The following is an 11,413-nucleotide window of genomic DNA, read 5'->3' as shown; positions in this document are numbered from 1 at the left end:
ATGCTCTTATCATCAGCAAGGGCATTATTTTTTAATACTACATACGTTGATCAGCTGGATCGATGTGAAATCATTGTTGGATCAAAGTAGGATTGATGTCATATAGTCCTTACCTTTGATCGGGGTTATTCCAAAAAGAATATTCCAATTGTCTGATCGCGATTTCCAGTATTGATGTCCATCGGGTCCCCGACATAATCTGGCACAACGCATGCATCGAGTGTCCTGGACGTGCTTCAAAGTGCTTGCATCAAGCGATTCACTTGGCTTGGTCTAAATTCTCCGCCCGGACGACATTAGATGTGACACACAGTCTTGAACAGGGTTTCAAAGGGTAGGCGATACTGCCACCTAGCAGGATCTGGCCGGTATTGCACTCTCGGGGTCTCAGTATGGCTTTCAACAGTAACATAGAGGTCCGTGAGACAGAATAGAATATTAAAATTGAAAAAAAGGAAAACGGACCAAATAACGTATACGTGATTGGCGTTCAACGGTTGGTGAGCAAACACGTATATATATGTGAATGGCGAAGAATGAGTTAACAAAGACTAAGGAAGTAGAACACATTACACAAGTTCTTAGAAGACTACACGGGCTGCCAGTGTATATAAGTTACATCATTGAATGGCCTACAGCTCCAAGATACTTCTCCGACAGGCTTGTAAGATATGAAGTGAAGTGAACTGAGTGAAAACTAAATCTGGTGAAGCTGATTTCGTAGTTATTAATTATGCTCTACCTTTGTGGAAAAGACTTCCAGAGTATCTGAGAAGTGATCCAACAACACTAATGACTTTTAAAAGCAGACATAAAACCTTCCTGTTTGGAAATATATATTGGGTATATCTGAAAAATGCCAACACACCAGAATGCAGACTAATTGTGCACTAATTGTGCATTCATGTCAGAATAATCGGATATGTTATTTCCGGCCAGGAAGTATCACTTAAACATTCTCCCATGTCAGGTGTCCAAGTCGGAGGAACCTGGGCTCTTGAATGGACACGAATTGCCTAAGTTGTGACATAATCAGAGACCAGAAGATGTGATGGCTACTTCCATCAGCAGCCCTCAGAAAATATATAAAAGTTGATATTGACTTTTCCAGTTATAAACTACGTAGAATAAGAGTCTTGTACTTTTTGTAACTATATTTAATTGATCAAATGTAATTAATATAGTTTTCATGGCTATAATAAAATTGCCTATTGAGAGGGGGGGGGGCAGAGATCATAATATTCATGACTGAAACTTGTGTGACTGCAGGCTGTGATGCCGTTCAAAAGGACATTTATTTATTGGACATTAAACCCAAACATCTATTTAGTCATAACATTTTTACTCATATACACTAGGTTACATAATCCTGAAAAAGAACAGAAAAGAAAAAAATACTAATGTTATTGAAATTTGTCCGTATGGCTTCAGTTCTTTTGTCTCATCGAAGGTCCCTCTGGGGACGAAGAAAAGGAACGTCCACAAAGCACACTGCTGTCCCGTGCGTTATTATCCTACACAGCATTGTTTCGCCCAGGAAGGGCTTCATCAGGTGGATTTGATTTGGGGTTGGCTAATAAAGCTCTGGACTGCAGTATACTGTGTGTGGACATTACTTCCTCTTCACGTTGACTTGTTTTTTGGTCCAGCGCCAGTTTTATCAATAGTTGTATGGGTGTGGATACAGGTCCTTCTTTTAAAGACCGTCCCATTCAGCCTGTATGACGGTCATGTTTAAAAGCAACGTGTTCCGAAATGATGAAGACGATGAATCCCACTGTTGGACGTAGGCTGAAGTTGTACATAACTCAGAAGTGAGTTGCAGGTGAGGTACGACCGTACGAGACTAATGCCATGTTGTTACAGTTCAACTATTCAAGTGCTTTATTTGTCTGGATTATTTCCCCCTCAAATATACTTCCATTACAGCAAACCACCTTGGGACAGCCATGTTGAAATAAACTAAAAACAACCAGGGTGTCCATTGTCTCTCCTCCATTGATTATTACAGATCGATTAAGAGATCAATCAATAAAGCTGGGGACAGGGAAATCTCACATCTTCTTGGCACGTTTCCTGGACCTTTGGTTGAAGACCGGCGAGGTGCTCATCAGAGAGTCAGGCGAGTGCGAGGCGTAGCTGCCGTCCGAGGCTGCTCCTCCGGGAGAGGGCGCCATGGCTCCTCCAGACTCGCTGATAGTGGACATGGGGTCCCCCTCCTCGAACACGTCGCCCCCCAGGACCCCGTGGTGGTGGTGGTGGCCGGGGCCCTGGCCCTCCTCTCCATCCTGGGGCTCCATCTTCACCTGGGGCCACAGGGGAGAGGCGCTGGCCCCACCTCCGCCTGGCCGAGAGGGAGAGAGAACAGGGTTAGTAGTCATTTTCAGACACTTAGCAGGGTTACTTAGTTATTCTTGTGAACACAGATAATGCCAGGAAGCTAATTGTTAGCATGTCATGGAGCTAGGGCTGGGCGATATGGCCAAAAATTTTTATCTCCGATCTTTTCACACCACATCCGATTTACGATTTTAATCGATTTTTTTCTTAAAAACTAGAAACGCCAAGGAAATCATTCAAATAAGCTGTTTTTATTTTACACAAAAACATTATCAAACCAAGATGAATTTCCCTATTGGGATTGAAGTGCAAACCTAACTTTCACCAATATTCACTTACAAAAAGATATATATATATAACATTTTACTTTAAGATGAATGTCCCTAGTATTGGGATTAATAGTGCAATAACTTGCTTTTTCACCAAACTTCACTTAAAACAAATAAAAGGTGCCTCTTGATCATCAAACAAGAATGAATTTCCCTATTGAAAAAAAAAAAAAAAAAAAAAAAAATCTAATTTTCACCAAACACCACTTTTTGTAAAATAAAAGGCGACTCTTAAAAAAAGAAAAAAGAACGTGAAAATCGATTTTCATTTTTAAACATCATCCTAAATCATGAATTCGAATTCCGATTCATCGCCCAGCCCTACATGGAGCTACAACAACCAGAAGCCAAGCCAACAGGGCCAGTCAGGGGGGCTAACAATACAATGCTGTCCAGTGTCCAATAGAACCAATACAATACACTTTGTATTATGATGCTTGCTAAAGTGACTAATCATCTATTGCTTGGTCTTGTCTTGACTCCGACCTAACATCAATACTACAAGTATTACTTGACGTTAGCTTTCGATACAGTCGACCACAATATTCTCTTAAATCAAGAAAGAATTTATGAACATACCCTTGGAGTGGATTAGTCAGCACTCACCGGTAGCACAACTCTGCCCTAGTGGCCGCATACAGGCATGGCACTTTAGATTAGATTGTCAAGTTAGACCGCGCTCTCAAGATTCGACACTGGGTGCTGAAATCCCATTAAGTATTATATAAAAAAGAAGCAGTGAAGCTAGACCAGCACTCTCAGGTTCAAGAATTTAATGGCAGCCTGAAACAAACATGTTTCGGAATTACATATTTCTTCTTCAGTGTTATAGCTTGCTATAACACTGAAGAAGGAATATGTAATTCCGAAACATGTTTGTTTCAGGCTGCCATTCAATTCTTGAACCTGAGAGTGCTGGTCTAGCTTCACTGCTTCTTTTTTATATAATACTTTAGATTAGATTCAAATTAGGGCTTGGCGATAAAACGATAACGATAATTATCGCGATAAATTATTTCCTCGAAATAAACATGAAACGTGGTCGCAAAGTTTCGATATATCGATTTTCCAAGCTTGGATATCAGCACACGCACTAACAACCAATCAGGAATAGAGCTACATTACGTGATGACGCGCTTACGCACCACAGCTCCAGATGTGCTACTGTTTTGGTTTCGATTTCCGAGGAGATTAGTTTAGCAACTTTAGTTAGGAAAATGCATGGAAATTCCAGTGAAGGAGATGGCGACAGCGAAGGAGTTCAAGTTCAAGTTCTTTAATAGTTGTCATACAGAAGTACAGAATACTTTCATACAAAATGCTTCTTACTGTTACGCTCCAGAGACTGTGCTAGACAAGATAGTATCAAATAACATAATAACATAATATAGCATGAATTTAGAAGAAGAAAATGAGGTCACAGTTGTTCGGTATAGACATATGTACAATGTTCTGAGTTACCATATAATATACAATACACAACTATGCAGTGTACTAATGTACAGTACTATCTAGTGCAAAGCAGAAATGGGATGAGGTACAATTTTAGGTACAATTTACAGTAAGGTGTACGAGTTGTAGTGCAATCCTTCATCCATAAATATAAAGTGTGGGGAGTGGGTGCTACAGTGTGTTTGTTTAAAGTGGGTGTGTGCTATAAAGTGTGTGTAGTGGGTGCTACAGTGTGTTTGTTTAAAGTGAGTGTGTGCGTGTGGATGTGTGTGCTATGTGTGTTTGGTGGTTGTTGTTGTGTAGTGTTCATTCATTGTTCGTTTAGCAGCCTGATGGCCTGGGGATAGAAGCTACTTCTGAGTCTTTCTGTGCTCGCCTTGAGACTCCTGTATCGCTTGCCTGACGGCAGCAGTTCAAAGAGGCAGTTGTTCGGGTGGCTCGAGTCCTTAATAATTCTCTTAGCCTTCCCCTTGCAACGCTTGTAGTAAATGTTCTGGAGGGTGGGGAGCCCCCCTCCAATTGTGCGTTCGGCTGAACGTGTCACTCTTTGTAGTCTGCTTTGGTCTTTTGCAGTGCTATTCCCAAACCAGGAGGTGATGTTGCCGGTCAAGATGCTCTCTATTGTACATGAGTAGAAGTTCTTAAGGATCTTCTGGCTGACTTGGAACTTCCTTAGGCGCCTGAGGAAGTAGAGGCGTTGTCGTGCCTTCTTCACCACACTGTTAATGTGTATGGTCCATTTCAAGTCCTCGGATATGTGGGCTCCGAGGTACTTGAAGCTGTTGACTCTCTCAAGAGGAGGAGGAGGAGATGACAACCCTACGCCTACGGCCACCGCAAGCCTTAGCGCCTCAAATGTAGAGGAAATTGTTAATAAGAAAGGTGTTTCGACGTCGGCAGTATGGACACATTTTGGCTTTTTAAAGTCGGACAAAAATCAGAGCAGCGTTCGCTGCAAACTGTGTCGACGACCGGTGCTAACAAAAACGGGGAACACAACAAACATGTTCTATCACCTAAACGTTTATCACTCATTAGAGTACACCGAATGCAAACGCATTCAGTCGGAAAGGAGTGGTGGCGTTAGCCGACAGCCACAAACAAGAACCATTGAAGTTCGTGCTGCGCCTGGAACTGATGCAACTACCTATGCAAGTACCTCGCAGCAACAAACGCTAGTGTCTGCTTTTACACTCTTTATTCTAAATTTGGATGCAGCAAGAACCGTCCGTGAATGAAATCTACACAGTTCCATTCTTATAATGCATATGACCCAGTGGCGGTAGGTTGCCCCCTGGTGGAATATAATAATCTATGCACTGGGCCCAGGGCAGTTACTGCGTTAGAAGAAGGTGCGCGGACTGATGACGACATCAACTCGAGACGAGACATTCAGTTGTTTTGGCGGTCGGAAATCACCCATAATCACAAGAAACATTAAGACAGTACAGTTGGATCTAACAAACTGGATTTATATGGACACATTCATGGAGAATTCAAGCCGGGACCACAAAGCTTCTCAAAGGGTTGGCTCGACACGCGACGGCTCTCCAACTCGTCTCGTAGTGACGTCTTCGTTCTACCGCAGCAAAAAAAGTTAGTCTATCTATTAATAGCCCGCCGGTGCCGGGCATGAGAAGTTCATTAAACTTGACAGAAATAATTATTTTGTGTATATCGACGATAATTATCGATATCGAGTGATATGAAAATTATTTTATCGCGATAACGTTTTTGGCCATATCGCCCAGCCCTAATTCAAATGTAGTCATTATACAGCACAAGTACAGTACAATGCAAGTTTGGCATCCAACCAGAGTGCAAAGACTTTGTGTAAGACTAGTTCATTATTTACAATCAATTACTTGATGATTGATGATTTTAGGGACAGTGCACATTAATCAACATCTTCAGTTTCCACATAAATGTAAATGTGCCAGAATTAGCTAATGAGCTAGTTTTCATCTGTAGTCCCTGCCTAACATGCTTTACTGGTGCTTTATGGTGTGGGAAGAAACCGGAGACTCCGGAGGAAACCCACACGAACATGGTGAGAACATGCAAAAACTCCACACATTAAGGCCCTCTGCTGGGGTTCGAACCCAGGACCTTCTTGCTGTGAGGCAGCAGTGCTAACCACTGTGCCAATTTAAGGGGAAATTAAAACAATTATTGTCAAAAATAAGAAGAATGTTATATATTTCCCCAGTTTCCCCCCAGGTCCACATCAATACCATCATTATTAGTCATGCATGTATTGGACAGGCTTGAATATGAATGCTAACCTGAGGCGTGTGGCGAGTGCTCACCCTCCAGGCCCGGTGCCTGCAGCCTCTCGCCGTGGGGCCCCAGCACCCCCATGGGCAGCGCCTGGTCCCCGGAGGCGAGGTCGGCCTCGGGCTCCTCGCTGACGGGGAAGGAGATGTCGCTCATGGGCTCCTCTTTGATCCTGGGCGGCTTGGAGTCCTCCAGGGCCTTCTCCGGGTTCACTAGCCGCTCGTACTCCTCCGACAGCTCCTTGCTGACCTGGGTGTTGTGAGAGGAGCGTTTATATGGCCAGGGTTCCCACAGACGTTGCAAAATTGTATTCAAGAACTTTTAAGTACTTTTCCAAGCACTGTTTTTCATTTTCAAGGATGTCACTCGAAGGATACAATTCACTTTTAAATCCTGTTTTTTTTAAGCATCTTCTTGGCCTGCTTGCCAGCTAGAGCAAGCTAGATCATCACATGCGAAGAAATGAGGAAAAGCAGTAGGAGCGCACGAGACAGCGACTCATCAGATTTATTTTCTTTCAAGGATTTCTTGATTCAGAACAATTTGATCATAGATGAACAAAACATTCAAATGTGAATGGTTGATTTGAATTTCAAGGACTTTTTAAGCACCTTGTTAAAAAATTTGCTGTTTTTTTTGTAAAAGATCAAGCACTAACCCTTTGGAGGCCAACCCCGAGATATCTCGGGTTAACTCGCCATGCTCTGGGCGCCAAGACCCGAGATATCTCGGGTTTTAATCGATATTTCTTTTATTATCTATATCCATTCATTTTTCATCCATCCAGCCTGACGTTATCATTGGGAATGGGTCTGAGCTTGCAAATGGCAAATACCGCCGCCTAACGTCTCCCGGATGGTATTGCACATCATTGGAATCCCTCTGGCTGGGGCTGTGCATCGATCTAAGAAGTCCGGTCCAGGTTTTACTTCTCGGGCATGCAGTATCGTTATAACAGATGGACTGGGGACACTCATTTTATGTGTTTTGGACATATAACGTTGGATCAATAAACACGATCAATATTTGGAATGGCGATCAGGAATTGGATTAATCTTTTTGCACTACATCAGATGTGAGGTAAGGACTTTGTTAAGAATCTGGGGTTAATCCGATGTTTCTTTCACCGCCATTTGAGCGTGTGTGTGTCGCACCGACCAAAGTACGGAGAAGCGATTTTTCAGACCCCGCTTCTGTTCGCGCATGATGACACATATAATATCGATAATCTAGCGTTTATTTGAAAACGATTCATAAATCAAGCGACAAATGGCACGATTTCTAACAAAATACATTGAAGCTCGATTTGCTGGAGTTTATTGAGATGAGACAGAACGCTCTAGAAATATATTCATATTTATCACGGTATAAAACGGAAATGTATGTATGAAAAAATTATCTGTTTCGTGCATGTTGACTGGAAGCAACTCACTGACGACTAGGGCTGACCTTCGAAGCTTTTTTTGGCAATCGAAGCTTCGGGGCCGAGCTTCGATTTTAATTCGAAGCTTCGAAAAAAAATAAAATAAAAGAAAAGAAAAATAAAAATAAAATATATATTTTTTTTTTATTTTTTTTTATTTTTTTTATCTTATGTTGTGGGACTTGTACAGCACTTTCATAAACTTTGTTGTTTTTAAATGTGCTCTATAAATAAAGTGGGTTGGATTAATTAATTAAGTAGCCCCTTTCGTGACTGAGCCAACAAGGTTTCACTCGGCTGTGTGATTTAATTCAAGGTGGATCGCTGTTGTCGTTTGAACAACTTCAGATTTCATGGGAACTACCAATCCCCCAAATCAAGAATATTTAAAGGGGAACTCCAACATTTTGGGAAATTAGCTTATTTAACATCTTCCCTGGAGTTAGACAAGAAGATACATACCTTTTTTGTCTCCGTGCGTGCATTTTAGCTTTGGGAATAGACGCTCCGTTAGCATAGCTTAGCTTCATCACTGGAAGTGAGGCAGGACAGTAGCCTTACAGTGCCTTACAGTGTATTGCAAGGTCTGACATTGACCAAACTTGATATGCATGACCTTGGTGGGCTCTAGGTCAACTCCTGAAAAGGGGGTCAATGTCAGACTTTGCAATCAAAAGTTAGGGGGCTAATAACCCTTGCCATAATTTCAGTGCGCCCCCTAACTTTTGATTGCAAGGTCTGACATTGACCCCCTTTTCAGGAGTTGACCTAGAGCCCACCAAGGTCATGCATATCAAATTTGGTCAATGTCAGACCTTGCAATACACTGTAAGGCACTGTAAGGCTACTGTCCTGCCTCACTTCCAGTGATGAAGCTAAGCTATGCTAACGGAGCGTCTATTCCCAAAGCTAAAATGCACGCACAGAGACAAAAAAGGTATGTATCTTCTTGTCTAACTCCAGGGAAGATGTTAAATAAGCTAATTTCCCAAAATGTTGGAGTTCCCCTTTAAGATGAATGAAGTAAGATTTTGATTATTTGAAATATGGCCTGTGTAGACTAAACTATGCACAGAATTATGTCAGTCTACAAGGTCTGGATTCTACATGGTCCGGCAATGTAGACCTTGTAGACTCCACTACAGACCAATTATCAGTGAATGTTCATGCATTTTTAAGAAGGGCAACTTCCACAAAAAAACAAAGAACTCACTAAAACATCTCAGTAGCACCTTATCTAAATTTTATTTCCTATTTTGTTTATTCATCCCAGTATCTTTCTTTCTTATGTGTGGAATTCTACAAGGCATGTAGGTGTATATGTATTTGAGGATGATATCCTTCAAACAGGCAATAGTGATGATATAATTTGGGCAGTGCTGAGCTGGGTTACTTTCCTCCAGTGTATTTGTCCCCCGGCCCCACCCAATGGCCCCATGCGCGCACGCGCACACACACACACACACACACACACACACACACATTTACATTTAGTCATTTAGCTGACGCTTTTATCCAAAGCGACTTACAAATTCTGTACGACAAGACAGCAAGAAGGGTACAACTCTATCAGCTGAGTAACAATGTTTATCAAAGTGTTGCATGTTACAGTGTAGGTTAGTTTATTAGGAAAAGTGCATGACAGTAAGGTTAGTCATGGTTAGATTTTTTTTTTTTTTTTTTTGTTAATCATTTCAGATAATGGTTGAAGAAGTGAGTCTTTAGTCGACGGCGAAAGATTGGACGGGATTCGGCTGTCCTAACTGGGATGGGTAGTTCTCACACACACACACACACGCGCAAATCGAAGTAAATTTTTTTTTTTTTTTAAACTTCGATTTTTTTTTTAATGTTTGAAGCTTGTGCCATCGAACGAAGCTTCGAAGTATTTAAGACAGCCCTACTGACGACCAACGTGTTATTTAGATCTATTGATATTATATTTGATATATTATAAGCACTCGCAAGTAAGTCCTATCCTACATTGGATAAAGCACTGGCGCTGAAGGGCCATCAGGGCCCTCTGCTGTTTGGCCCCCAATGAGTTTAAGGACCTTGTGCGAACCCTGCATGATGCACACAGAATTTAGAGTTTATTTGCATTATTTGCTCTTCACATGAATATCTATGTACATTATGTACATCAGACAGATTACATTAGCACATTGCTTTTCATGACAAAAGATAAACGTTTCCGAGTGTGTCCTTTACAATATAAAGGATTATTTAATGCAGGGTTAAAAGTGGTATAAACATTTGTCGTTTTCATGAAATTCGCAGACTAGGTGAAAACAACAATCCCCATTGATTTTATTCATTAAATCCACTTCATCAAAAAAAAGGAGGTACTGTATATATTGTGAGGAGACAAGTTAAAGATAAGATCTTTGCACCTGAAAACATGGATTGTGGAAAGGGGGGGGGGACATAATACTATGCGTAGATACCCAAGGCCTAAAAAAATAATGGTTTGTTTCCGGTTGCCGACCGACCCTGCCGATTTAGGTGCGACCCAATATATGTTATGAGTTTAAAAAATATATATATATATATCATTTTTTTTTTTTTTTATAACGTTTCATAGAAATCTTAGTCAAACCTTTAGTATTATGGATATTAAATATGCTGGCAGAGTACATGCATCCATGTTGTTGTGAACATTTTAATTAAATAAAGAAATTCCCTATCCATAGTCGCCGTGGGAAAGAATAAAATAAAAAATAAAATAAATTCCCTACCTACCCATGGCCTTAACTGACAACCAACAGGAAACAAACAATATTATTTTTATGCCTAATGTTTTGCACACTGGGTTTCTAGTTTAGCACAAGCTTTTATGCAGATTGCAGAGTGAATTACAACAAGTTCAAGTAGAATGAGCTCAGATTCTTGCATCATCGACAGAGCAGGTATCCAGCATAGGGAGCACAGAGGAGGAAAATAAAGGGCTAAGACTAAAGGGAGGCCAACTCCACGTTATCACCACTGGCAGGCTGACTCTTGGCTACTCTAGTATATCGAGATTCCTTCTAAAAAGCAAACTACCTACTCTACAGTTCTGACTCTGAAATATGTCAATAATGTTTATATTTATCCCTCCACTTGATCTGAATGGAATTCATTGAGAAGAATTTAAGATGATGACAAAATAAAGGAATATCATATCTTGTACTTTAGCCATAACTAAAGTACAACTTTCACATCTTTCAAAATGTTGGTAGAACACTCAAAAGGTTTACATTGGGTGTAAGAGCTCAAACACAAAACATCTTATGGCCTCATAAGGTCAGAGCCCCATTCAGTGTCTATGGAGCAGCCTCAGATTTTACATCCCAGTTACATCACCACTTGGAGGCTTCTCTCTCTGATGCCTAGAGTGGTGTATGTTCACAAATACTGACTGAACCGTCCTTGGGCACAGAAAGAACATATGAATTCTTAAAATGGGTGACATGCCCCATTAAGGGGAACAGGAAAGAAAATAAATACATGCCAAGCTGGTCCCAGGCTGGTTTCATTCAGTCAGCCCATTGTATGTATAAGCACTTTCAGCTAATACTTGTGTATACATGTATTGTCTGCATGCATGTAT

The 11,413-nt window shown here is 41.1% G+C and overlaps 1 protein-coding gene across 3 annotated transcripts in view; it reads right to left on the bottom strand.

Moving 5' to 3' along the window:
* Positions 1-1,276: 1,276 nt before the first annotated feature.
* Positions 1,277-11,413, bottom strand: part of supt7l (SPT7 like, STAGA complex subunit gamma) — a 38,864-nt gene continuing 28,727 nt past the window's right edge. For all 3 annotated transcript variants that reach the window (XM_084311071.1, XM_084311072.1, XM_084311070.1), the window contains exons 4-5: positions 6,407-6,647; positions 1,277-2,344 (exon numbers count right to left, since the gene is read on the bottom strand). In XM_084311071.1, coding sequence (XP_084167197.1) covers positions 2,055-2,344; positions 6,407-6,647 — 531 coding nt within the window. In that variant the 3' untranslated portion in view covers positions 1,277-2,054. The remainder of the gene's footprint in view (positions 2,345-6,406; positions 6,648-11,413) is intronic.

This window comes from Notolepis coatsorum, assembly GCF_963971535.1.
Source record: "Notolepis coatsorum genome assembly, chromosome: 3".
NCBI classification, from domain to species: domain Eukaryota; kingdom Metazoa; phylum Chordata; class Actinopteri; order Aulopiformes; family Paralepididae; genus Notolepis; species Notolepis coatsorum.
Note: the sequence above shows the minus strand (reverse complement) of the source record. Positions and strands in the feature narration are given on the sequence as shown.